Source organism: Scedosporium apiospermum (genome assembly GCF_000732125.1).
Source record: "Scedosporium apiospermum strain IHEM 14462 chromosome Unknown SEQ_SAPIO_0011, whole genome shotgun sequence".
NCBI lineage: Eukaryota > Fungi > Ascomycota > Sordariomycetes > Microascales > Microascaceae > Scedosporium > Scedosporium apiospermum.
Genome location: NW_015971712.1, coordinates 583,615 through 610,859, shown reverse-complemented (window position 1 = coordinate 610,859; position 27,245 = coordinate 583,615). Strand labels below are relative to the sequence as shown.

Sequence of the window (27,245 nt, the reverse complement as noted above, 5' to 3'; positions counted from 1 at the left end):
TGGAAACACTTGAAACTTTTGAACTGTTTTTCATTCGATCCTAGCTGTTAAGGACTCGTCATTAAAGTACAAAGAACCTGGCTCGATAACCACGAGCTTTTTCCATCTCCTGTATTCGTAAGATGCCGGAAAAAAAGACAGACAATAACGTCCCGATAAAAAAAAGGAAAAGAAGCGTGAAAGAGGAAATCAAAGGTCTAAAAACAAAGAGTCATCGTAATGCCGTTTTAACCGCCATTTGCCCCCCCTTCAAAACAACCGTCCCCCCATCTTTTTCAATCTAGGAAAAGGACCTTGCGGGTATCTCATCATCATGAAGTTGCTAATTTAGTCGACCTCCTCGACGGTGGGGCCGTCATCGTGGCCGGCACCACCAGCGGGGCCACCAGCACCGGGGAAGCCACCGGGACCGCCGGGCATACCGCCAGGCATGCCACCGGCGCCACCAGCACCGTAGAACTTCATCATGATGGGGTTGGCAACACCCTCGAGCTCCTTCTGGCGCTCCTCGTACTCCTCGCGGGTAGCCTGCTGGTTGTCATCGAGCCAGGCGACGATCTTGTCAATCTCGGCCTTGAGCTTCTCCTTGTCGGAGGCGTCGAGCTTCTCGTCAACCTTCTCATCGCTGAGAGTGTTGCGAAGAGAGTAGGCGTACGACTCGAGGCCGTTCTTGGCAGCGACACGGCGGGCCTCGGCCTCATCCTCCTCCTTGTACTTCTCGGCCTCGGCAAGCATGCGCTCGATCTCCTCCTTGGACAGACGGCCCTTGTCGTTGGTGATGACAATCTTGTTGGACTTGCCGGTGCCCTTCTCGACGGCGGAGACGTTCATGATACCGGAAGCGTCCATGTCGAAGGTGACCTCAATCTGGGGAACACCACGGGGCGCGGGGGGGATACCAGTAAGCTCGAACTTGCCGAGAAGGTTGTTGTCCTTGGTGCGCTGGCGCTCACCCTCATAGACCTGGATGAGCACACCGGGCTGGTTGTCGGAGAAGGTCGAGAAGATCTCGGACTTCTTGGTGGGAATGGTGGTGTTGCGGGGAATGAGCTTGGTCATCATACCACCAGCAGTCTCGATACCGAGAGAGAGCGGGGCGACGTCGAGAAGCAGGATCTCGTTGGTGGTCTTGTTGGAGGTGTCGCCGGAAAGAATGGCGGCCTGGACGGCAGCACCGTAGGCAACAGCCTCATCGGGGTTGATGGACTTGTTGGGTTCCTTGCCGTTGAAGTAGTCCGAGATGAGCTTCTGGACACGGGGGATACGGGTGGAGCCACCGACGAGGACGATGTCGTGGACCTGGGACTTGTCGATCTTGGCGTCGGCGAGGACGCGGTCGACGGGCTGAAGGGTGGATCGGAAGAGGTCCTGGCAGAGCTCCTCGAAACGGGCACGGGTGATGGAGGTGTAGAAATCGATGCCCTCGAAGAGAGAGTCGATCTCGATGGAGGTCTGGGCAGACGAAGAGAGGGTTCGCTTGGCACGCTCACAAGCGGTGCGGAGGCGGCGGAGCGCACGGGCGTTGGAGGAAAGATCCTTCTTGTGCTTGCGCTTGAACTCGTTGATGAAGTGCTGCACCAGGCGGTTGTCCATATCTTCACCACCAAGGTGAGTATCACCAGCGGTAGCCTTGACCTCAAAGATACCATCCTCAATGGTGAGGAGGGAGACATCGAAAGTACCACCACCAAGATCGAAAATGAGGACGTTGCGCTCACCCTCGTGCTTCTTGTCGAGGCCGTAGGCGATGGCAGCGGCGGTGGGTTCGTTGATGATACGGAGAACGTTGAGACCGGCAATGAGACCGGCGTCCTTGGTAGCCTGACGCTGAGAATCGTTGAAGTAGGCGGGGACCGTGATGACGGCGTTGGTCACGGTGGTGCCGAGATAGCTCTCAGCAGTCTCTCGCATCTTGGTGAGAATCATGGCAGAAATCTCCTCGGGGCTGAACTGCTTGGTCTCGCCCTTGAACTCGACCTCGACGACGGGCTTGCCGCTCTTGTCGTCCTTGACAGTGAAGGAGAAGTGCTTCATGTCAGCCTGGACCTCAGGGTCCGCGAACTTTCGTCCAATGAGACGCTTGGCGTCGAAGACTGTGTTCTTGGGGTTCATGGCGACCTGGTTCTTCGCCGCATCTCCGATGAGACGCTCAGTGTCGGTGAAAGCGACTGTAGAAACATTTGTTAGCAATTTGCTCGTTGCAGTGTGGCTTGTCTGGAGACTGGGGAAGCAATTCGCAAGCAGTCCCTCCCACGTCCCAATTGGGACCAACTCCCCCTCCCCCTCCCCCTCCTTCAAGCAGAAGTGGGGGAAAGAGGGGGGCGTGCGGAATCGGGAGAGACCAGTGCGAAGAGGGGGAGGGGTGGACGTAGTGTCCGCCCTTGGGAATGTGCTGTTTTCAATTGAGTCTGCACTTACCAAAAGAGGGAGTGGTACGGTTACCCTGATCGTTGGCAATAATGTCGCAACGATCATCTCGGAAGATGCCTACACAAGAGTAGGTCGTACCAAGATCGATACCAACCGCGGGGGCCATGATGGATATCTGTGTTGTGTGGAATTAAGAAAAAAGGGAAAAGAAAAAAAAATAAGGTGAGATTGAACGTGGGGTATCTTTGGAGCTTCCCGCAAACAAGTGAGGGAAACAAGAGAGAGTTTGATGGATTTCGTTGAATTGGTTTGGGTTCAACGAGGAAGAAGATTTCTCGGGAGGGGAAAAAAAAGAGGAAGAGATCAGGATAGCTCCTCTTTTATATGTCTAAAATTCCGAAGGATGTTTGGTTTGTGTTTTGTGTGTGGAAAGAGAAAAAGTTCCAGGCCTTGGTTTCGATGGTGAAGATGGCAGCTTAATACTTCAGAGCGTTGCGGGGCGGGAAGGTACGAGAGGTACCCCGCCACTTCGATGTGGTTCTTTTCCCTTCCAGCGCTTGCTCCAGAATGCTAGGGCAACCACCAGAGTTTTCCACTCTCTCCCGCGCCATCAGGCTCTAGCCCTGCTCTTGCTCCAATTGACCCATCGCTCCTTGCAACAGGCATCTCCCCGAATCTTCCTTTGTTTTCTGGGTTTTTCTAGTTGGGGCTCTGCGCCTGCCTTAGCTTCCGGATCGGTGCACTTTTTGTTTCTACCTAGATTCCTGACCCTGCTGGTTCATTCCAGCGACTGCCCGATTCTTCTTTTCACATTGGCACGTTGCACAGTTGCACACCTGATGGAGCTGAGCTCTTCTTCGTACTACTAGCGCCTTCTAGGTTGTCTATTTTCCAGCATTAGAGTTGGAGCTCTGAGCAACATTCCTCACCTTACCTCGAACTATGATGAAATTTTCTCGCGTCTCGCAATTGATGTCATACTCAGATGTTTTCATGGTGGGGTCCGTCTACATGTACAGGGTACTTTTATTCAGTGGGGCACTTCCGCGCTCTTTCCATCAAAACAGCAGCTTGCACGTGTATTGGGTACAACAGCCTCGAAACTAGGGCTCAATGCCCACCGACACTTTCTCACTCTGGTTTGTTCCTTTCCCACGGCAAATAGCGAGGGGTTCTTCGTAATAAGGAAAGAGCCAACAAGTTCAAACCAAGGCCCATGATGAGTGCTACTCCGTACATGACGCAGCGTGAGGGCCGCTAGATAAGGGTCTGAACTTTAATGCGTGTAGCCATGAAGTCTTCGGAGCTTTCGGGGCCACTGGCTACAGGCTGCAAGCACGCATGCTAGCCGACAAGTCTCCAGATGTTGACAGACGGGTCAAGATCCACCTGTGGGGAGACTAGGCCTTGGAAGCTGCTATTCATTATCATGCTTTTCGGCATCTTATAGCTTGGGGGACTCGACCTTGTGTCCTCGAAAGGCTTCAAGGGCAGCTAGAATCGATCAATGGCTGCCTTGCTTTTATGAATTGGGGCCTTCCCGCGGTCATCACTGCTGCCTGAACCTGACAGAGACGCAGTCTGGAAATAACGGCCACGTCTAGCTGAACATCTTGCCAAGTTTAATGTCCTTAAAAACGTGCCTGATATCCTGAAATGCACTCCTCTCGTCAACGCCGAACCTCCAATGCGGGCGACGAGGTACGAGTGGTGAGAATCCCGGCAGTCTTCCGGGCCAACCCATGGCGAAAAAGCCAATTCAAGATCCACAAAACCAGTCCAAAGCTTGTAAACCCGCCCGTCGCCTTCCGCCTTTCTGAGACACCCATCTGTGCGTGTGCCTGATGATGACCTGACGAAGTCTTGCCATATTTCCCGTACGATGACATGCATTGGACGTAGAACGGCCCTTTCAAACACACACATGGAGGACCTCTCCAGGTGTACAAGATACTTTCGTGCCTCTAAATACGAAAAGAGTACGTACCTCTCTCCCTAAGGCGGAAGGGCGGAAGGCGAAACAACGCACAGTGCATGCACATCAGCCTCAGATCACCAGCGGAACCCGCTTGGTCCAGTCCCTGTTCGAACAGCTGGAATTTCCCAAACAGGAACCTAGCTGCGTGCTAGCGCGTCTGAATATCGACTTCGGCCTGGTGTCAAAGTGCCTAGGACTGGCAGTGGCACGATCGTCACGATAACGATTCACTCGCCAACGTCAATGTCTCGAGCTCGAGAGGAGGATGCCACCCGCTAGGCTTACGAGGACGGGGAGCTCTGGGCAGATTATTGATCTGGATTTTACTCTCCGTCGTCAATTCAACAAGAAGAGCTTCAGGTTTGCTGTTTACCACCATAGAATCTCTATCAGTTGCAATCTAGAGCTGACCCGCGTCTCTCTGCTCTCTTCAGACCCCCTCAACGAGAGATCATCGAGGCGACCCTCCAGGGCAAAGATGTCTACGTTCAGGCGGCGACCTCTTTTGGGAAGAGCTTGTGCTTCCAGCTCCCAGCCGTGATCGACTCAGGCAGTATGTTTGGAATGGATTCCTCAAACTTGTCCTTGCCGTAGCTAACCTTTCGCGCAATGCCCAAATTGAAGTCACCATCGTCGTATCGCCGCTTCTCAGCTTGATGGTATCAATTGGATCCAATGTTGGGTGTCCTGCCGAGGCAACTAACCTCTGACCACAATTTAGATGAACCAAGTCGAGGCTCTCAAGAAAGCTGGCATCAATGCGAGGACCCTCAACTCCAATACGCCATTATCAGAGCGGGACGCCATCCACAGCGACCTCGGGACAGGTCACCCCCGGACTCGTCTGCTCTACGTCACTCCTGAGCTCTGCTCGACCGACCGCTTCCGTCAGCGTTTGCAGCTCGTCTACGAACAGCGCGAACTCGCACGCATCGCTATCGATGAGGCGCACTGCATTTCAGAATGGGGCCATGACTTCCGAAAGGACTTCAAGCGCCTCTCCTGGTTCAGGCAGACCTTTCCGGATGTGCCTATAATGTGCCTCACAGCCACGGCCAACGAGCAAATCCGGAACGATGTCTTGACTACGATGGGTCTTGACAGGAGTTCTCCCAGCCTCAAACTTTTTACCATGACGGCTCATCGACCTAATCTCCACCTCGAGGTTAGGTATACGCAAGATCAAGACGATAACCGTCTATCCAACTTTTTAAGCTGGCTTAACAGAGTCTACGAAAGACGAAGAGCCCCGGATAGAAAACCCGAGCTCGACGCCGTCGGCGAGAGGGTCGAAAGCGTCCCGGGCATAATCTATACCATGTCTCGCGATGAATGCGAGTCTCTCTCCGCCCAACTCCGGGAAGCCGGGATCGGAGCTAAGCCATTCCACGCAAGGCTACCTCCCGACGTAAAAGAGACCACCCTCCGTCGCTGGATCGCCAACGAAGAAGGCTACGATATCATCGTCGCCACGACAGCCTTCGGCATGGGCATCGACAAAGACAATGTCCGCTTCGTAGTCCACTGGCGGCTCCCAAAATCCTTCGAAGGCTACTACCAGGAAGTTGGCCGCGCCGGGCGGGATGGAAATGCCAGCTTCTGCTTCCTGTACTATAGCCGAGAGGATTTAGAGCGGGTCCAGCGCATGCTCCGGTCCGATAGCAAGGATAGTAATTCGGCAAACTTTGAGGCGCGGATGAGGAGCCTGCAGGCGCTGGCACTGTACGCTGAGAATACGTCCGAATGTCGGCATGTGCAGATATGTAAGTATTTTGGGGAGTCTACGGTGCCGTATTGCGATTTTGCTTGTGATTGGCATAAGGATCCTAAGGGGCTTAGGGTGAGGCTTGAGAAGGGCCTTGCCACTGAGGAATGGGTGAGTACGCAGGCGGAATACTTGGGAACGGAAGGGTATTATGACGATTGATGACATTGCGGAAGCATGATAATGGAATAGATTCTTTGTTTGATTGACCCTCGGGTAGGGAAGACCGAGATACATAGACATCGACGTGGATGCTTACGCACTTGTGATGCTTCTCTCTATGGCTCTCTAAAACAAAATAGCCCTCTCGGCTCGACCTTACAAGGGCGCGGAGGGGGACTTGAGAGAAAGGTGCTTGAAACCTCAAACTACAAAGAAACTAACCAAAGCCCAGCGGCCAAGACAGCTTTCGTGCCAGTCCGGGAATTCCCAGCGAAGAAGGGTATTTAATTTATTTTAGGCAATGTGTTTTCACATTTCTTTTCTGGTTCCACGCGTAAACTTTCATTCCATCCACCCCCTTCAAATGTTTGCGGGCTCCAACCGGGAAAAGTTGAGTTGGCGAGCATGGCTCTGGTTTGCCCTCCTGTCCGCTGCTCCAATAGCTTGAGTCTTTTCGCTCTTGACACTACAATAACCATCAGGTACTACCCTATTCTCTCGCTTTCCCTCACACAGAGACCTCCGGATAGTTCTGTGCTGTATCACGGAGAAGACCGGGAGGTTAGGTATCATGGAAGGCAGCTTGGGCTGGAGGAGAGTATGACAATATATAAGGTGCATGGGCGATCACAAGAAACGGAGAGTTCCTCAAGTTAGACCAGCTCATAGTCAACAATTTTCTATGAGTCAGATGATGTTACGTAGCCTATGGCAGGATAGCACGTGGAATCCCCTCTCTCGAAAGGCGATATAAAAAGGGAATCTAAAGGGAGGAGAGACTAAGCTAGGATTGAAGTCTCGCGACCGGCCCTATTTTCCAGAAGCGTGACTTATGAAGACTGGCTAAACTCTCATCCTCTGTTCACCAACCGCTTCGATATTTTAGCTTCAGGTTTTCTATCTCCAAATACCCCTTTAAAAGCGGCTCATATTCCAGATTTAGAAGCTTAATTGTTCTCCTCTCCATCTTTGATAGCTAGGAACATCTTCTCTTTCTTGGCTCAAGCACTCGTGTGGTCTACTTCACAGCAAAACAGAATATAGCATTGAACACTTTGCTTCAGGCAAATATCACAACCATTTCCCGAGAAGCACCTAATATCCCCTTCGCCACAGCGCTACTTCGCCATGGCCGAGAAGCCCGTGAATATTAATCAACAAGATCTCCGCGCACAAGGCGGAGATCTCTCATCTGAGGATCACCGCCATGACAAGAGTCTAAATAACCATACGCCAGACCAGGCCTCTCCAAGGGAAGAGGCTAAAAAGAACCACAAAACCTTACGCAACTCCAGCGATGTCACCCAGGAGGCTGAGCGAACTCCTAGTCAGGGGGGAAACAATGGCGGCGAAGACCGAATCGCCATGGATGCGCTGGACGATCAGGATAAGGAGGAGTACTGGCATGAGCAGGACGCTGAGTATTACTTTTTGGATGCTCAAGAAGCGAGAGAATGCGGAAAAGAAGAGGAAGACGAAGAAGAAGAGGAAGACGAAGAAGAAGAGGAAGACGAAGAAGAAGAGGAAGACGAAGGAGAGGGCAGTGTTGAAGATGATGAGGATATCGAGGAGTTTGATGTTAATTTTGACGAGGAAGATGAGAGGCATGACGACTTGGGGGATCGTGACTATGTGCATATTCCTTGGTTATTACAGCCTCGGGAGTCCGACTGACCCATCTATTACTTTTGACATACATCAGAGCGCTCCATTCACGAAAGGGAAGACCAAGACAGAACAAGAGTGAGGGGGGCCAGACGACCAGGCACCAATATCGACACTCAATGCCCCTATGGATATGGTCCCTCCCTACGAGAAACGAAAGTGATGTAACAAGTCCATTACAGGAGCGCGCTCCGAGACTTCGTCGCGGCCTTTCCGGAAAACACTACGGCACTTGGCATCTATCCACCCCGAACGTTTCGGTCACCATCGCGAACGAGTTCCACGCGACCGACTACCAACTGAGCCATGACGCAAATCCTTGCCTTGTCATGGGCGATACCTTGAGGAACGCCGTGCTTTCCCTTCCCTCTGGCTGTTACATCTGCCTCCTGGGTCGTCGAGATAGTCAGTCTTGTTAGCCAGTACGAAGAATAGTAATTATTCCGTGTTTTGTATACCGATGTAAAGGCAACCTGCAGATGAGGTTGCGAAGCCGTTCTTGTCGGTGACGTCATGAACAAGCATTGGGGAATGTGAGACAGAGGACTCAGGCTGTTCAAAAGGGAACTGAATCTGAAATCCACATTGTAGCCAAATTAAACCCCTGTATAGTAGTTTTACAATAATTATACGGGGCCCCTTTGTGGGTGTCTGTTTATGAAGGCTCATCAATATGTTCGTTATGTTTCGAATGGATCTCGAGTGATGTATGCCCAAACGGCATGGGGAGAATGGACGATACCCAAAGTATTGGATGACGTTTCCATTTCTTTCCTGGTGAGTTTATGTACACAGGTAAATGGAGCGCAAGAATATCCGTTCATGGGTAGAAAATCCCAAAGTATGCATCCCCTACACCGAGGCTGAGGCCCCGATTGTGAAGGCAGGCAGCAGCAATCCGTTGTCATTGATGCTGACCGAGCAGCAAATTAGGTAGACCAAGGGTGGAAACCAGAAACTCCATCTCGGCTCCCTTTCTGACCCCTCGTTTCGTCGCACAAATGCAAGATACTTGGGCGCCAAGCACCACACCTATCACGAGCAGCACCACACAGCCTTGTCCAAGAAGAAATTTGCAGTCAGTATCGAGGAACCAATAGGACGAGATCAGCTCCTGTATGTTGAGTATCATAAAACCTTAATAATATGATCAAGATATCGGTTGGAAGGATGATCACGTCGCTCTTCGCTGTTCATGTTTAGTGGTTCTCGAATGAACGAATCTTGGGCAGGTCGGTGGCCGAGCTTGGCCTTTCAGACGAGGATGATTGGTTATGATTGATGCATGAGTGCCGTGCGTGCATGTAACCAGCGTCACTCTTTCCCAAACGGGGTGTGTTGCACAAGGCTCCGACTCCTCACATGCATCCTCCGTGGTTAACACTTAACAGGACACTGGCTCAGCCTGGCATCATAGACAGTCGGCTCATCCCCTTTAGGAGTTGAAAGCAATAGCATAGAAGCATCGCCGTGACAGGGGACATGTCAATCTGTCCGTACAGAAAATTCGACAAGATGGTTTGATATCATGACGCATCCTTTCGCATATAACTCTGATTACCACCTCAAGATTGATACACCTAGAGAATATCTCGTTCGGGCGAGGCTAAGGGAACGAAAGAGGGGCCCCTTTTCGCAGATGAGACCAATGGTTGACTTGCCTTCAGGGATCCCATAGCCGCGCGCCAGCACTACCGTGAACAGACATCCCAGCATGCCGCATGATGGGGTGTTGGCTTACTGCTATTTTTAGGCGATCCTGTCATAGATTCATCACATTCGTTTGGCTTTCCAATCACCCACGTATCCCCAGTCCGTAAGGCAGCTTTATACGCCAGAACATGAAACGGGTTCACGAATAGGTCGAAACGCGAGAGCGTGGCTAGATTGGATAAGATTTGCCCTCGGCGGTTGTGCCATCCATCAATGTTTGACGAGAGAGATGTAAGGTTGTACATCTTGTGTGAACTCTACGGACTGACTAAGCTCCTAGATATTGTACTGCAATTTTGTATTGATGGATTGTGCCTGCCTTATAAAGTCATCTCTATCCTTCCTTTTGGACTGGGAGTTTGATTTCATTCCTATCCATATCAAACTCTTTCCTATTTGCTTGGCCCTCCACCGCACGAAAATCGGGGCTCCCCATTGCGTCGCCCCTTAGGTCCGGGGACTAGGTTCAAGCATCCAACTTGATATTGCAGAGCTGCACTAGCCGGTCTTCATCCGCGGGCAGCAGAAGCACAATCACCTGCATAAGAGGTATTTGATATCCCAGACGGACTGGAGAGCTCGTTCTTGACGACGCCTAGGGCCTAGAGCCTCTGGCAACGGCTCAATGGCTGTGAACTCTCCGCTGATATTATTCTACAGATTCTGCAGAGCAGCTGCTGAAGACCACCAATTCGGGACTATATTTCGAAACTTCCCACAATGACACCTTCCAACAAACCGCGTCTCTACGTGGCCCTCTATGCACGTGGCGGAGAACCAGATACCTATCATTGGGCCCTTATTTCGGGGCCGAAGCTGGAAAACGAGAGAAGCCTGGGCAAACGGTATCACGCACGACAGCGCGACCACATCGAAAACGGCGAAGTCCGGAGTCGGTGGGAGTATGAAGAGCTCGAGATCCGTACCGCTCCCACACAAATGATCCTCGTTCGAATCCTGGTGGCCAAAATCATCAACTTGGAAAGGATGGAGGAGATCTTGCGTGCGGTCCCGCTTGTTCAGGACGATAAGAGCTGGACCTGTCGGATCTGGGTCAGGGATGCCATCGCTAGCCTTGCAGCGGAGACGGGTGTTTTGGGCAGATCTGTTACCGATTGGCCAACGATTGAAAGCACGGCTAAACAGTATGTTCGAAAGAAGAAGGACCAACATCGGTTTGATGGGAAAGTCCAATGGGATAGGAGCAAGGTGCCAACGTGGGACTTGATTCAAAGCACAGAGACTATTGAGTAGGTCGTTGCTCTTCGCCGATACCGCCACTGTCGGATCATAGTTTACTTTAGGTTCCTTGTTAGAACATTGGAAATATCTTTCTCCTGCATTTTTCCATCTCCAGTTCTGCTGGCCAGGTGTCCAGGATTTTCTCTATTTCCGGCCTCCACCATTCATCGTAAGGGTTGACGTGCCATGCCGAGGTGTATTCCCAGTATTCAGGGTACCATCCAGCCATTTCCCAGTCAATGATTGCCACTACTTGTCCATCCCGAACTATTATGTTGGAAGAATTAAAATCGCCGTGAGTAAAACATGTCGAATATTCTTTGTCCTGGTCCGTTATGAGTTGATCCAGCTCCGGATCCTTCACAGGCTTGCTCGCGCCATTTCGAAGAAATCTGTGGAAGTCCCTCGCGGTTTCAAAGGGTCCAAATCCTTCCGAAGCTATACGGCTATCGTACAGCTTCGAATAGTTGATATCACCGACGTGCCCGGGCTGTGGTGGAGGGGGCGATCGAAGTTCCTTGAAAAAGGCGCGCAGTTGTGTTCGCAGATGTTCCTGTCCCTTGGCCCCGGCAGAGTCCCAGCATCTGTTTAACGGAACTCCTTGGATCCTCTCCATTAAAATATAGGTAATATCCCCTTTTTGGAAGGCACAATAAATCCTCGGTACTGGGATAGAAGTATGACGCGCAATGTAGACCATGGTCTCTGCCTCAGAGAGATGTCCCCCTGGTGGTGGTCCATATTTCACACAGAATTTGGATGTAAACATGAGAACGCCTCCCCGGGATGGCCTGAATCGGTTCTTTAGAGCGATAATAGCAAGAGTGAAGTTTCTTCGCAGCCATGAGTTCTTTATGCCGGACTGCGCATCCGTTTGCCTCTGGGCACCGGCCTCCATTGCGGTGGCAGATAATTCAGGGCAGCAGAATTTGCTTGAGTGTTTCTAATTCTGGCTCGAGTATCATTAGATCATTCTTAAACCAGAGGAGATAAAGGGCGAGCCATACCGGACGGAGTAGTTGATTAGACCGGCAGTAAGATCTGATACGAGCGGGCTTGGTTGATTGGGTTAGGGATTCGAGGGGTTCAGCGCTCACTTATGACAACATTCTTGATGGAGATCGATCAAGTTGCCAAAGGGGAATTCAACTTAGGGGATAATACAGTATGTATTGGCCAACACTAGCCTTCCCTGGAACCCCCAGCCTCGGACACAGCTTACTTCAGGACACAGACTTTGCCTGAGATTTCAAACGATCAACAAACCCGATCCCCCAATTCTTGCGCCGTTTAGTTTCCCTAATGTTTAATCATAATATTGATTTCTCTCGATTCGTGCGCTCTGTACGCCTTTGTTGACTCGGCCGAGATACAATCACAATCTCGTACTGTGCGGGAGCACCGAGAAGCTAACTCCACTTCTCCGAGTAAAGAAAGGGCGTGGTCCCCGGAGCTCTTCGCAAGGTGTTATTATTGCCGTTCGGCGGCGAACCCGAAGAGAAAGAAGGGATGCGACCTGAGTATCTCGAAGATGGGATATCGGAATGTTCGTCTAACGTGAAGGAGACTTCTACACCGGCTTGGAGTCTGGAGAAAATAAAGCTGGGGAGCTTTGGGCTGGGTCCGCTTCAGAAGCGGCGATCACTGTTAAGTTGGAGGCTCTGGCTTTTCTTCCTTACCTCCTCTCCTCATCTTCTCTCCTCATCCAGTCCATTCGACCCACAGTTCGGACTGCCCTTTTCCCTTGATGCATGATAAGATCGCAACTTATTATTCCGAGCGACCCGATCTTCCTCACGTGCAGGGAAAAGGAAGTCTTGCATGGAGTCGAGACTAAGGGTTCGTTCAAAGCCGAGAATAAATGGACATCCCCCACTCGACTTTGGGAGGGTGATAGATTAAGTGGTGAGACACGGGATGAATGGATGTGGTTCGGCGGGTAATGTCAAGCTAAGTTGCGGATCGGGTGGCATTGACGGAGTGTTCAATCAAGTATTCGATGATGGACGTGGTGATGTGTGTCTAAGACTCGTCACTCGTGATGTATGGCTTGATATCCAATGACCCTACGATGGAGAGGGGAGGATTAAAAGAATCATCATTGGATTGACTTCTGGAAGGAACTCTAACTCGTCTGCTATTGGTACTGATGAATATAAGCACATAGTTCGTATTGCCGGACCGAGATTGAAGATGACGATGTTTTGAATCGACGGAATCAATGCCGTCGTCTCTAAGCGAACAGTACAATGGACAATGGACGGCTTTTTCTCGTACCGGGATCTAGGCCGAGATCTGACCTGCGAACACAATATGGCGTAGCTCTCTCTCTCTCTCTCTCTCTCTCTCACGATTTTTTATTTTATTTTAAATTTTGGATCATGGAATGGGGCTTGGCCACGAGATTTGTAGAGAACTGGAGGTTGTATGACTCGAGCCTCCCCAATTCGTGATTCTGCAGAAAAAAAAAAGTAAAATCTTGGCCAAGGTTTCACTGTTGAGGGTACGAAGGTACAGATTGGGAAAAACAGCTGCATCCAAGTGTGGTCATGGCTGAGGAGGGAAGGTACGTACAATCAACGGTCCTTTGCTGCACTCGGGCGAGGTCTGGGCAAAGAGAGGAAATCCCATAAAAATAAAGGCGAGACTCGAAACGAAACCTTTAGGGATAGAGCCGAGAGGGAAGAAAGGGCAAATGCGACGTGAGCTCCTGCAGACGCCGTGACTCCAGGGCTGACAGGCCTGCTCGTGTGTTATAACTCGTCGAGCTCTCTACTTCGTAGGATCTTGTGGGTTTCTTCCGGAGGTGGCTCGGGGAGTGTTTGGTGTTTGGCGGTGGACTGGTGGGAATTGTCAAACAGAAACATCAATGCTCAGACACGGCCACGGCGACTTTCTCTCTCCGCGTGCAGAGTGGTATCGATCGATGAACTGGTGCAGGTTGCCAGGCTGTACCTCAGTACACTAGTGTAATACTCCTACTCCAGGGGATTGGATGCTCTTCCCCATACCAAATACTAAAGTTGTCTGTTTCCTGTAACAGAGGCACGCGAGGGTCCGTCGCAATTGGCCTAAATTCCGGCTTTATCGTCTGAGGATGAGTTGGACTGGACCTTGTCACTTGTACCAGCTGACTGGGTTGGCAACGGAGTCTCCATCAATCGAAGTTCGTTGCAGCGCTCCAACCCCACTTCTGCCCTTCTGTAACAGCACGACACTGCAATGCTGCAACGCTAGGCTCGTCCCCTAGTTACATTTTCTGCACTGTAGGGGTACATCCTCCTTCGTACTTCACGCTCCTTCCTGTCAAGTCCATCACACCAAAATCTCTCCCACACCCACTCACAGACTCGACCACGCTAGCAAAGGAAGGGGCGCTGGGGATTCGCTTTTTCCATCCACCCACGAGTCAGGAACCGCACTAGGAACTCTAGCCTGGCCTAGCCCAACATCGAAGCTTCAATTGTTCTGGCCTTGTCTTCCCCCTGGACCCCCTTTGGTAGCAAATTGGAAGCAGACCAAGAACCCCCCCATAAAAAGATATTCCCACGAGGTCGGGAATCCCTGAAACATCCTCGCCTTGCCCAAATCAGCGCCGGCTCCGAAAGGGAAGCCTTGACTTTTTTTTTTTCCCAGTCTACCTCCTTCGTACCTCGTATTTTCTTTGACTACGCCTTTCACCTCTATCATCCTTCCAACCGACCAGGGCTTTTTTCCCCTTTCTTCTTTTCATCTCCTATTTCACCGCCATCGATTCGAATCTCCCATCGTCGTCCCCCGCCTCGTCTCTAACGCCTCGAAAACCCATCGCCGATCGATCGACGCGAGGCAATGGACAGACCTTCGGGTCCTCTGGGCGCCGCTACCCAGTCCACGGGTAGAGGCCTGCTCGAGAACCCAACCCAGCCCGTCACGATACGCCGACCCGTCGGTGCTCCGCCGAATTCGATGTCATCATCTTCTTTAAATGGCTCAGTACCTCCCGTACCTCCTCTGCCCAAGATTCGAAAGGTTCCATCGAACTCGGCCTTGTCTGGCCCCGTCGTTACTACTGCGCCAACCCCGGCCGCCAAAGTCATTGCGCTTGCGAGGGAGGCAATGCAGAATGCCCTTCAGGAGAACGAGGCTCAAGCCCAGCGGGCGGAGGGTGGTGCCGCGAACACAGAACTGAAGCCCGGAGTGACGATTAATTTAAGTCACAAGGGCATTCGAGAGCTGCCGGAAGAGGTGGTTGATGTGATCAAGAACGAGCTAGAACGGTACGAGAGATTAATCGTTGAGATGGAATATTCGTCGTTTCGATTTGTCTTTTTGTTTTCTCAGTTTCACCCATCTGCTTGGATTATCTGGACAGTTCGGCTAATGCTTTGTTTCTTCTGCAGACTTGCGTTGTCTCATAACCAGCTCACTTCGTTCCCTGCGAGATTTTCAGAGTGCAACTCCCTACGATACCTTAACGTCAGAAACAACCAAATCAAAGACTTCCCATTGCCTGTACGTTTGAACACCAACTAATATTAACCTTCCATTGTCATCCTTTTTCTTGTTCTCGTGGACAGTGGACAGTGAACAGCGGACACACACAATTTCTGATCATCTTCCTCAAACAGCTGTGCGACTTGAAATCGCTCGAGATCCTCGACCTTGGCCGGAATAAACTTCGAATTCTACCACCCGAGCTTATAAAGTTGACATCGCTCAAAGTCCTCTCAGTCCAGAGAAATCGTATCCAGGAGCTACCCCTGTTCCTTGCGGACATGGCGTCGTTGCATATCCTGAAGCTTGATGGAAACGACATCACCTTCCCGCCGCCTGAAGTATTCCAGGTACCCATCGCGAGCCCGCCGAACGAGGGCGTCCTCCGTGAGAGTGAAATGGCCGAGCTCGCCGTCACTGCCCAAATCAAGAAATATCTTCGACAGCGGACATTGAACGGTCGAGCCGAATCCGATGTGGGCGGAGACGAATCGAGCGAGGGTACCGAAACGCCTCGACTGCCCATCAAGCGTGTTGCTAGCGGTAGATTCCCCGTCAAGGTCAACGGTTCTGAAATGCCTGACCTGCGATCCCCCGCGACTGCGCGACCTCCTCCCATCCCTACTCGATCACACTACCGAGGGTTGTCCCAGCAGAGTACCACGATGCGCCGGACGAACGTCATGCCTTTGACCATTGGGAGCGTGAATGAGCGCGTACGCAGTAATTCCGAGACTGGTGTGCAGCAACCTCGCCAGGAGCGCCCAGAAAGCCGGTCGCGCCGCATGGGGGGTGTCTTGTCGAAGAAAGGATCGGATCTTGGGACGTTAGACGAGATGCAGGTGAATAACCGCTTCAGTCACTATCGCGGCCTAAGCCATGGCTCTGCTATGCAAGGGCCCGGGGTGAACATGGCCGACAAGAGCCCCGCGAGTCCGGCAGAACCGTACATGCAACGGCCGATCTACGTTCGACGGCTGTCCATCTTGCCAGAGAGGAGGCGAGAGTCTAAGATATACGACCCCATGATCGAAACAGCCAAGGGAATACTCTATTCCGTGTTCCAAATCCACCCGATGATTCAAATGCTTATGAGCCTGACGAACGACGGTTCGGCTAAGCGCTCGAGCCTTGAGCTCGTTTTTTACAACACGAACTCACACGTCGAAGAGCTCGAGCAAGCTATTCAGAAGCACGATCCGCTTAACGGGGAAGATGAGTCTTCTGTTCACCACGACAACGAGAACGTCCACCGTGCCTGTCAGACCTTGGTGAGCGCCTACACGCACGTGTGCACTCTCCTAGCTGGCAACATTGACACATTTGTTGACAACGGTGATCCCCGATACATCCGAACTCTACTCCTGCTGCTCTATAATAGTATCATGGAGCTGAGGGTCACCATGTCGGCCCTTACGGGAGAAAATGGAGGGTTCTACGGACAGCTGCCCAACGCGCAATCGGGCATGGGAGGCGACACGATCCGGCCCCACTCGCGTGAACCCTCGACGAATCCGATGATGGCTGACCGCCCCGGACCACCTGGCCCGCGACCGCGCAATGGCGGCTTTGTGCCGAATCCCAGCAACCTTCGAGTGGCCACCGATGTGGCCATGCCGTATACTAACGGAGCAGCACGACCGACAGCACCGCTGGAATCTGCCACTCCACGATCGGGGGAGTCATTCGCCTCGGGGAGCAGCGCATCTGCCGGTCGGAATATGGAAGACTTTACGGATGAGGATAGGCTGTTCGAAAAGATTTTCCTCTCTCTGCAGCGATCTTCTGAGCTCGTGATGAGGTCGCTACCGGGACTCATCGCGCAACTTACTGGTGGACTCCGAAACGCCATTACGCAGAGGGAGCGGAACGGCATCTCGGACGAGGTGATTCGGGCTTGGAAACTGATGGTAGCTAAGGCCACGACCGCAGTTCACCAGACCGAAACACTCAAGACTCGCATGTCCCTCATCAAACTGAAGGAGCCGGGCATTAGGACGCAGACGGCCTTCTGGAACGTGTGCAGCAACTTTTTGAGGTCGTGGAGCGATTTCGGCGCGGCCATGAAGTACGCGGTCGGCCAGTACAACCTCCCCATCGGCTCGGACGCGCGCGCACGCCTGCGACCCATCCACCAGGCCATCAAGGAAACTACCGAAGCCATTCGCCGCTCTCCGTGGGCCTACATCCTGCGAGAATCCACCGTGGGACCCTTGGCCATGAATCCGCTCTCGCCGCAGGCCGAGCCCGGCCAGCACAACAACATGCAGATGCAGATGCAGATGCCCATGACGCCGCAGAGCGCGGCCCTTGGCCCCGCAGTGCAAGCCACGGTCCCGTCCACCCCCCAGAGCGCGTCGTTCTCATCGGCGTTCTCGGGAAACGTGTTCGAGAGGGCCGACGCGCTCATCTCGTACGGTGGGCTGTCGATCCCATCGCGGGCCGGCACGATCACCAGCAATAGCAGCTTTGGTGGCACCACGTTAGGATCGAACTCGATGCATTTCCACGATGGGTCGATGACGCCCGCGACGATTGTTAGTCCGGGTTCGAGCGTTTCGTCGTCGCGGTTGAATGGGGGACGGGTGGCGTTTTAGTGGAAACGCGTCCGGGCTGCGTCCGGAATGTGAGAGGATGAGATGTGAGGAAGGGTGGAGATGGATGTTAAGGTGTTAGTTACGAAAGGGTTTTTGTTGGTGAGAGGGATATCTCGCCCTGATATTTTTGTTTTCTTGTTCTGTGGTAGCATAGCATGGAGTTACGGTCATGAGCCGGGTCAGGATTACGCGGAGCTGGCATTACGCACTCTCTCTTTTTATTATTATTTCTTGCGAGACTCGGCGTGTATTTGTATGGCCATGGCGTTATTGATGTCTCTTTGTTACCCTTTTGGTAGCTGAAGAGGGAAGCGAAATGAGAATTGATCATTCTAGTAGTGACTGTGCGATCTATTGAGAGGAACGAACAATCGTGTTGAGGAGCTAGACGGGTCCTGAGGATGATACGACTGATGGTTCATACGGGGGAGTTCTCTCGAGATTCATCCTTGCAATGCCGTCTTCACCCACGAGGCATATCAATATTGTCTCGATATTGTCCGTTGGCAAGATCTTGTCGATGGAGGATCCCAGCTGTTCGATATGCGGAGATTAGCGAGCTGAAATAGATGCGGCGGAGAGAGCCATTCTCTCCTGCATGGTTCAATGTCACGCCAACGCAGGTTACTGCAGGTTGAAACCCCGCGTGCATTTGGAGGGAGCTCATGCTGACTGCGAAGCAACCTCATGGCTCTCTCTCAAATCACGGAGCCATAAAAAAGCGCGAGGTGTGGAACGGGTCACCTGTTCAAGATATTTCGGCGTATCTTCAATTCCTCCTCGTGGGACCTAGTATCTACGGTATTGGAAACCCAGCGCCTTTTCCGCAATTTCTTCGTCCAGCGCATCAAATAGAAATCTCCAACTCTCGAAAACCCAAACCATCATTAATCCAGGAACAGCAAATCCCAAAATCCGCAGAAAAAAAAATGTCCTCCTCAACCCCTTCAACAACAACCTCCCCCCGCCAAACCTCCACCCCCCCATCCCTCCCCTCCCCAACCTCGCCCCTCCCCCCACCACAAGCCCACATAGCCGAAGCCCGCGCCGCGCTCGTAGCCTCCATAAGCAACCTCTTCGACGCCGAAGTGACGCCCCGCGCGCAGGCCCTACACGCGGGCGACGCGGCGCTGAACAAGCAGATGCGGGACGTGAGCCGGGCGACTGGCGCGTTGAGGCAGGAGAACGAGAAGTTGGAGAGGTTGGCGAGGGGGGCGGCGAGGGATATTAAGATGTTGGGGAATGTGCAGAATTGGGCGGAGGTTTTGGAGAGGGATTTTTTGGTTTTGGAGGAGACGGTTAGGTTGGTGAAGGAAGGGGGGTGTGGGAGTGAGTGTTGTAGTTGTAGTGAGGGGGCGGATAGTGAGGATGAGGGAGAGGGGAGCGGGCGGGAGGAGGAGGAGGAGGATGGGGGGAAGAAGAAGGGTGGTGTTGATTTGGAGGAGATGGCGAGGAAGTTGGCAGCTCTGAATTTTGGCCCGCCTCCTGTGTCGGCTGCGCATCCTGTTCTAGGGAATGAGGTGAACAACGGCTCGGAGGCCGACGTGGATCGCAGCCTCGATAAGGGTAAGGAGCCCCTGGTGGTTCATGCGCCGCCTGATAAGCCCGAGGCGCAGGTCACTGTTCTTCAAGAGCCGGCGCAGACGACGGATACTCGGAGCGGCACATCGCGGGCGTCGCTATCGGAGTCGAGTACGAGTGTTTTGGGGACGGAGTCACCTTGCGGAACGGATGGGGCAGCGAGAGAGTCTGAGACTACGTCGCTGTCGACGACCACGACGATCTAGGTTTGAGTCCTCTTTTTGGAATGTTGTTCCTTGGCCATCGCGGTGGGTTTTGGGTTAGGATCTTGGGATGGATTGGGGTTTATCACGGGCAAGATTGTATTAGATGGGCAGTAATGCTCTCATGATGTGTCTGATTTGGTTCTGTTTCTATCCGTTGTTTTTATTATGCAGAAGAAATCAACCTTTCTCACACGAGACTTCCTTTGACGTAAAGTTTATCGTATTCATACACTTAGCGCTAGAAAATATCCTCCATGTCTCCGATATTTGAGCAGCATTCGCATTCTAACCCCCACAACCCGAACTCCCGAATGACACAAGCAGAGCTTCTTGGCTGTGAAACCCACCCTCCAACGAGAACCCATATCAACTTCAACCCTTTCCATCCATCCGCCCTCATACTTAGACAAGACCAGGAAGCATAACGTATCGCTTCTTCTTATACTTGTCACCAAACTCCTTCCTATACGCCCTCTCCTTGCCCTTGGCCCAAACAACCATCTGCGCAGCGCCGATAGTAATAAAGAGAGCCACGGCCCAACTCCTGCTAGCAATAATAACACCAACCCACGCAATCACCTCAAACAAGTAGTTGGGACACGTAACGAGCGAAAACCCAAGACCCGTAGGGATCTTCCTCTCGGTGCCGCCCCTGGACCTCAAGCTCGAAAGGTGCAAATGAACGCTCGCATTCGCCAATTCAGCAAGTACGAAAATAATCGTACCCACAAGATCGACGATGGGCTCGTTAGCCGTCGCAGCGAGGGAGGTCGGCGAGTACACGGCGTAGGCGCAGAGGAGACCCGAGAAGATCCAGTAGAAGGCACAGTTCTTGAAAATGTTGCGGGCCGGCATGGTGCTTGCAGAGAATTTGTGCACGAAGAGGGTTTCGAACTCGCGCTTGACAAAGTGCGCGATGAACATGGTGAAGGTGAGCCATTGGGTGTCGGAGAGGGGCGTGGCGGGGGTGATGCCTTTGTAGAGGTAGGGACGGGCGAGGACGACGGCTACGTGGAAGAGGATGGGGCCGAGGTATTCGAGGAGGAAGACGGTCTTCCAGGCGATTTGGGGGCCTAGGATGGGAGAGGATCTGGTGTTAGACGGCGGGACAGAGGAGGAGAAAAGATGCACAAAGTGGAGGGTGGGATTTCACATACCGAGATCCTTGACGAGAAGCTCCTTCGCCTTGACAACATCGGCATCGTCGCCAATCTTGGCACGCCTGTCCTTAATCGTCTTAATCGTCGTGGGGTTGAAGATACCGATTCGGTTGAAGTCCGAGATGCCCGCTTGCCGCGCCACAATCTTCTTTACATCTTCGACGGTGGCGTCGGCCGGGACCTCGATGGTCGCGGGAAGCTTCCGGATCGGTTGCTTCGGAGCTGGAGATGGGAACAGGGCGTGTCAGCAGTTGATTAAATTAGTAGCAGTAGCATCATGCTATTGAGTAAGAAGGACTATGCGTACATCGGTTTGTGAGCTTCAACGTTAGAGCGGCCGCCATCTTTGGTGGATGTTTTGGGAGCTGTGGTGGGTTGAAGGAAGGTTTGGGATTCAACGGTTGAGAGCAACAGCTTTCCCAAAAATTGACAATTTGCAGCTGATGCTGACGCAGACAGGAACGGGTAATCGGAGCAATTCAACCAGGGCCCAGAAAGAAAAAGTTGCCTCGGAGCATAAAATTGGGTCGATGCTCCGTTCAGGTGGGTGGGGCCCTGATTATGTCATCGCTGAGCTTCTTGGGACTTCATCGATATTCCGAAGGGGTAATTGCTCTTTCCTCAATCTCATCCCCGTCTACAAGCCTATAAGTGTTTTATTCTTTGATTCAGAAGAGAGTGCCGACGGAATTAGCCCGAATTCCCTATAATTCCTGCTCTAATAGGTGCTTCTGAAGCATTCCGAAACTGGAAGCTGCAGCTTGGTCGGCGATGTCCAACTTGCCAACTTGACTTACACGCCTCTAGTTGGATTCAATGAATCAGGATCGCTCATCTTCGAAGCTCTTCTGATTTGTCTAGCTCGGGTGTATGCTTCTAGTTTAGGTATGGCTGTCATATGGAGTTAGTACAATATATGAACTCTGGATGGCCTCTTACCTGTTTGGTCTGGAGACTGATTGCTGATTGCTGATTGCTCCTGTGGGAATCAGGTGCTTTCCCGATACCAATTGCTTATATTGATGCAAACTTCCTCATAGATAGTCATTTGTTTGAAAGTAGCGAGCCGTGAATCATAATTTGTCTGCCATTGAAGTCCATTTTGTGAGTCACTTGCAGAATCACGAAGGTCGCTCTTCACTTTTCAGCCCATTGGGAGTGATCTCGGCCCATCCTGACAACTATATAAACTACTTCTCCCTCCACCATAGCCCAACTGATAACTTTTCCTCCTCCACACCCCAGAGCCAGTTCTTCATGATTCCGTTTCAGTTCTAACCCAAATCTCCTATCTTCACAGGAAGACTCATGATTCTCTCGTTCACAGATGCTCTGTTATTCACAGTTCCTATAGCCAGGACCTTCTTGATCTGAGCAACCCTGAAAAGGGTCATTACGGACCCTTGAGATAAGTTTACTACCACCAGAAGCGATATCTAGACAATGCGGAACGCCTCTTGGCGCGGCTTTGATCAATTTTATACAGCCAGTCAAAGTGGGCGTGGGATTCGGCACATAATTCGGCCGCTTTGGCTACTCCAGAGTTGGTGCTACGGCCACGCCTAGCACGCAGTAGTCTTGGATGCACCAGCCCTCCAAGCTCTCGGTCTTGGAAACTTCAGGGCCACAAGCATCCAGAAGATCGGGGGCTCCATGACCGCCTATAATCGACCGACGCCGTCACCAAGGGTTGCGCAGTTTATGCCTCGAATACCGGGGTCTCGCTGCATTCCACGGTCATAGCCGAGTAGGTCCGTGGTCGCGCGGGCCGTTCGCCGGAGTGATGGGCCCATTGTGCTAGACGTGTGGTCGAGAGACTGGACGCCGATTCTGGGAGGGCCCGGCAATGGCTCAAGTTTCGACGGCGATAACGCGCGAAGATATTTCGGATCACAGGGGACTTGGGCTATATTTGGGCCTATTTAGCACTCCCTTATGCTCTTGAATGAAGGAAGGATTCCTTGCGAATCTGTATCCCGGTTGAGGGACGTACTGCTTCCATCTCTTGTTCTGAAAAGAAGAATGGCTGTCACGAAGTGAGTACCGCGAAGCCTCTCCGAGGATTTAGCTAATGTCAACCCCTAGATCTCCGAGAATTTTTGGGGTGCAGTGCAGAAGGTTTTGGTAGTGGGATACACAACTTTTGAGGAGATGCCCCCACGACACCGAGCCAACGGTGAACTCTCGCGCAGGGCTCTGTGGGAATTCAAGGCAGTCAACAGGGCTGTCGGAAACTAGAGTCCGCCTACTCAAGGCGCAATTAATGACAAATGGCAACTCAGCTCCGAGTACTCTGCGGATATCTACCAAGATCATTCATCTTCCTTCATGGAAGGCTATCCGGCGGAGCTCTCTATCTAGAGAAATGGAAGGCCTGGCACTTCGAACATAGGGCATTGCTCAAATCGCGGTTAATTCGACTATTGGCACTCCAGCATCCTCATCACTCCACGCTATCTATCCAACCTCACTGAGATTCTCTAATCCACGAATCTCAAAATTGATACCTTCACAAAATGGATCGCTAGGCGTACTTCAGTTTCATTATGATTAGCACGAAGATGCTTATGCTGGGAACTAGCAGTATTCGCGGCTGCAGCGCGCCAAACCGACCAACCCCTGGCATAACTCATTCGGTTGGGGGCTAAACTCCGGTCCCAATTTGCAACCAGGTCTTACATTGGTCTTGCGTACCGGTCCATGGCCGGGTCTACTGGGATTCTCTAGGGACTCGTCTTCTAGACGTCCTATCTCGAAGGCCAGAGACTGACGTTGCCCCTCGAAGAATCGCCGTCAAAGAAACCGAAGACTTCGTAATCACCAAACTCTTCACTAAACGCAATGAAATGTGGAGATCAGCAAAACCCTCCAGACGGCACGGAAGGTCCCAGTGTGCGGGACTTGATCAACTCCTTTAACCTTCTCGGCCACATGATCATGATCTCCGTGACGATACGCTATGTCGCGAAAAAGAAGAGTGCTACGCCTACAGGTCCTTGGAGATATCTCAATTCTTGGATTGCATGATTCTTCAAGGCTCATTCCAGCCAGGCCAAAGAATGAAGAGCAGTAAGCGTTCGCTATGAGAAAGGCGGTCGCGAAAGACTGTGTTCCAACCTTAGCCCACAGATCTGCCGAAGCTGCTTCTTACGTCACCCAGGCTCTTTACAATGACCTTGTCGGGCGGTTCGAATACGAAGTAGGAGCTCCATCCTACACATTGACGTTCGGCAGACGCTACAACCTATATAACGGGGGACAAGCAATGTCTTAGCCCCCCAATTCTTGGCACCCTCTTCCATGTTGTTGGCACATCATATATAAAAGAGGATCACATTGATATTTTGTCAGGGCATTACCGTGGAGAACTTTCGCTATCAGCCCGCGATACCCGAAGTTCCTTGATGTCGCAGCCGATGAGCTGCGTTGTGAGTCGTGCTCTTTTGCAGTTCGTCAAACCCGTCAAACATTAGGAAACGGGCCTTGACGCCCACATCCCGGCTTCACGGATCGCCCTATTGTCAACACCGATGAAATCGCTGTGTTTCTCGACGACATATTAGGTGATAGTACGATGCGCGAGATGGTAGGGGCGGTTGCATCTTGCCATATTCCTCACAGTGCTTGTGCTCGAGAATCATCGTCGTCGCCCCTAGCTGAGCTACCAGGATGGCTGAATGAGACGAGATCCACTGTCCTGTTGGACGCTTTACTCATCGCCATTTGTTGAGATCGGTTCATGCCCGGGTTTGCCCGCGCGGAAATGCGAGGCTGTGTAGGGTATGTTACACGGCAATGCCCCACTCGACGCGTCTAATCTTGACCTAGACATTTTCGGGGACACTGTTGTGGTTTCCCGGAAAGACGCACAGAAAGCTGGCAACGTTGAGTACGATCTGAAGGGCTTGGTTCCCGCGTTTGGTTCATAAGTCTACGGAAGTGGGCTAGATATAGCAAGACATCGTCCAGCCACTTACTTAGTTACTCGTGACTATCAAGTTGAGGCTCAGCTATCGGTGGTAACGCCGCTGGCCCTGGCGACATACGCCAGCAACGCCGAGGACACCTGGAACTGATTTCCTACTATAGAGTCTTTACTACGATTGCCATTCCCCACTCACCCCAGGAACGCTATAGTGCTAGATGATCTGAAGGCGGCGACGGCAGACCCCGCCCACGCGGTCCAGACAGACGTTGACGGAGGCCTGACATACCTCTTCAATATCTCATGCATCGACCCCTTGTGTCTTCCCCCGTCGAGGCGGGCGGAAATGCTGCCACAAAGACGATTAAACGATTCTCTTTTTTTGTGAGGAGAACTGAGTTGCTTCATCGTGCCAAGAACTCTTTGCGAAGCTACTGCGCAATTGGCGACATGGCGCAGCAACGTGAATAAACCAGATATTCTTACGACGGGAGGAGGAAGATTGCCGATTCAAATGATGACACAACAGAGGAAGCAATTGCTTTTTGGCAACCCTTACCAGGAAAGATGCCACAGATACGAATTCCGACTTATCTTATTTCCTGATTCAATGCAAACACGACTTTGCGGTGCCTCCTACTGCTACTGGGAACCCAGGCCTTGCAACACGAGTTCCCGTGTTTAAAACCTCCCTTCGCTGACACAAGAGCCAAGCCACTGCCTCTTATGATACTGGAGAGAGGCAGCAAACTCTATTGGAAGGGGGGAAACAGCTGCTAAGATTGAGAATGGTGCTCTGGGAGTTCCTCTACTGCTTAGAGCTGATCGCTGTCAGCTTCCCTCGGGCGCACGGTTTTCCTTCTGGGCCCGTCGGGCGCTATCACCACCACCACGCCAGCTACGGTAGCTACTTCTCGGACCACCCGCTGGAACGCACATTCGTTCCACGTTCGCTGCGTCTAGACGTGTGACAAAACGGACGAAACTGGCGACGTTGTGCTTGTAGGGAAGGCATGATGAGATCTTGTTCTCTGTTGTTGCTTCCAAATGTCTATGGATATCTCTTTATCTATTATATATATAGATCTCTCCTACTAGTTCAATGCTCGGTCTTCTGGCGTCTTCGGAGGTTTTGCTGATCATTCCGTACAAGCACAACCTGACATATATGGAGGAGGATCCACGCAAAGACGACAAACCACGCACGGGAGGTGGCGAGTAACGACGACGGACTCGTTTTAACGGGCGGGAAGTGTCAGTTGTGGTGATATATTTCCCTCTACATATGTTAGTTGTGGTGATCGTTTCCGGTCGTGAACCAGCCAATCCGGGCCAAAACTCAGTACTGACTCTAGGCGCATATGCGTGATGTTGACACCGTGGCGCTCTCCTGGTGGGCTATACGGACACTCCGGGCGGTAGCCTGAAAGACTGGACTCCCGAACACGACGACTATGACTTTGAATCCAAGTCACGGTATCATCTCACTGGTCTCACCTCCAAAATGCTGGGCCATGGTTGGAAAATACCTCTCGGGCTCAAGGGGCGTTGCACGCGAAGATCACGTAGTTTTTGAAGAGACCTCGAGATGACGACGACGACAGTGATGAGCCGACGCACAAGGAGCCCAAGTTGGAACCAGACTCCCCTGACAGGCCTAACCCTAACCCCATCAACCCCGACCGGCCCACCCTGTCCAAGGCAGCCGCCGAGCTCGCTAAAGTAACCCAGGAGCAGACCGTAACCACTCTGAAGAGGCTTCGGGATTGGTACAAGGACAAGTCTGGCGCAGGCTACGTCGTGGCCATCACCAACGAAGCCGGCGGCGTGCTCGTCCAGAAGGTGGCGAATCGCAAGGTGCGCCAGACGTTGTCCTCGCGCATAGCGGAGTAGGACTGACCACCATGCGTAGGGTAACAGCTACTTCATGGTATTGGGCGAATGTACGAGGATTGGCCTTTTATATATGGTGGTTGCGTTGCTACAGTATGAGAGTCCTTGGTACGACGGATACCTCTGTGTGGCGGTTTTTTCAAGGCTAGAAGATGTTGAAAGGGCTAGAAAGGATATTTGAGGCAGCTGCGGAAAATCAATAACGGTTCCGATGCTATGGGGTCCTGTTTTGGGAGAAACCCCAGAACCGGTGGCAGGATATACAAACCTTATTATATCTTATGCCGTTCCTGCGGCGGTTTGTTTGATATCATGAGAAATGCTCCGAGTAAATCCAACGGGAGCATGCGCCTTTGGATCCTCAACTCTAAATACTCCTGGGACGAATGTTTCTCTAACGAAATCCTCCGGCCCATACTCCAGCTCATACAACGGAAGCGAACCATGAAGTTGCCCCTCGTGTTGCCCTCCGGTGCAGTCATCTTCCCTTGGATTTTGAGACTCTGTACCCA

General features: G+C 52.0%; 5 protein-coding genes and 3 pseudogenes across 5 annotated transcripts; 6 read left to right on the top strand and 2 right to left on the bottom strand.

Moving 5' to 3' along the window:
* Positions 1-327: 327 nt before the first annotated feature.
* On the bottom strand, positions 328-2,536 carry SAPIO_CDS0158 (Heat shock 70 kDa protein; the record flags this gene model as incomplete). Its single annotated transcript, XM_016783009.1, has 2 exons — positions 328-2,168; positions 2,419-2,536. 2 exons carry the CDS (start codon positions 2,534-2,536, stop codon positions 328-330), a joined length of 1,959 nt encoding a protein of 652 aa, XP_016646642.1.
* Positions 2,537-4,613: 2,077 nt separating this feature from the next.
* SAPIO_CDS0157 (RecQ family ATP-dependent DNA helicase) lies at positions 4,614-6,275 on the top strand (the record flags this gene model as incomplete). Its single annotated transcript, XM_016783008.1, has 4 exons — positions 4,614-4,708; positions 4,783-4,901; positions 4,973-5,007; positions 5,070-6,275. 4 exons carry the CDS (start codon positions 4,614-4,616, stop codon positions 6,273-6,275), a joined length of 1,455 nt encoding a protein of 484 aa, XP_016646641.1.
* Positions 6,276-7,403: 1,128 nt separating this feature from the next.
* Positions 7,404-7,949, top strand: SAPIO_CDS0156 (annotated as a pseudogene; the record flags this gene model as incomplete).
* Positions 7,950-10,373: 2,424 nt separating this feature from the next.
* SAPIO_CDS0155 lies at positions 10,374-10,907 on the top strand (annotated as a pseudogene; the record flags this gene model as incomplete).
* Positions 10,908-14,726: 3,819 nt separating this feature from the next.
* SAPIO_CDS0154 (Cell morphogenesis protein) lies at positions 14,727-17,968 on the top strand (the record flags this gene model as incomplete). Its single annotated transcript, XM_016783007.1, has 3 exons — positions 14,727-15,154; positions 15,278-15,389; positions 15,506-17,968. The coding sequence occupies 3 exons, from the start codon at positions 14,727-14,729 to the stop codon at positions 17,966-17,968; spliced, it is 3,003 nt and encodes a 1,000-aa protein (XP_016646640.1).
* Positions 17,969-18,897: 929 nt separating this feature from the next.
* SAPIO_CDS0153 lies at positions 18,898-19,755 on the top strand (annotated as a pseudogene; the record flags this gene model as incomplete).
* Positions 19,756-20,157: 402 nt separating this feature from the next.
* On the bottom strand, positions 20,158-21,259 carry SAPIO_CDS0152 (uncharacterized protein; the record flags this gene model as incomplete). Its single annotated transcript, XM_016783006.1, has 3 exons — positions 20,158-20,828; positions 20,913-21,137; positions 21,223-21,259. 3 exons carry the CDS (start codon positions 21,257-21,259, stop codon positions 20,158-20,160), a joined length of 933 nt encoding a protein of 310 aa, XP_016646639.1.
* A 5,085-nt stretch (positions 21,260-26,344) lies between these two features.
* Positions 26,345-26,733, top strand: SAPIO_CDS0151 (uncharacterized protein; the record flags this gene model as incomplete). Its single annotated transcript, XM_016783005.1, has 2 exons — positions 26,345-26,357; positions 26,429-26,733. The coding sequence occupies 2 exons, from the start codon at positions 26,345-26,347 to the stop codon at positions 26,731-26,733; spliced, it is 318 nt and encodes a 105-aa protein (XP_016646638.1).
* Positions 26,734-27,245: the final 512 nt, after the last annotated feature.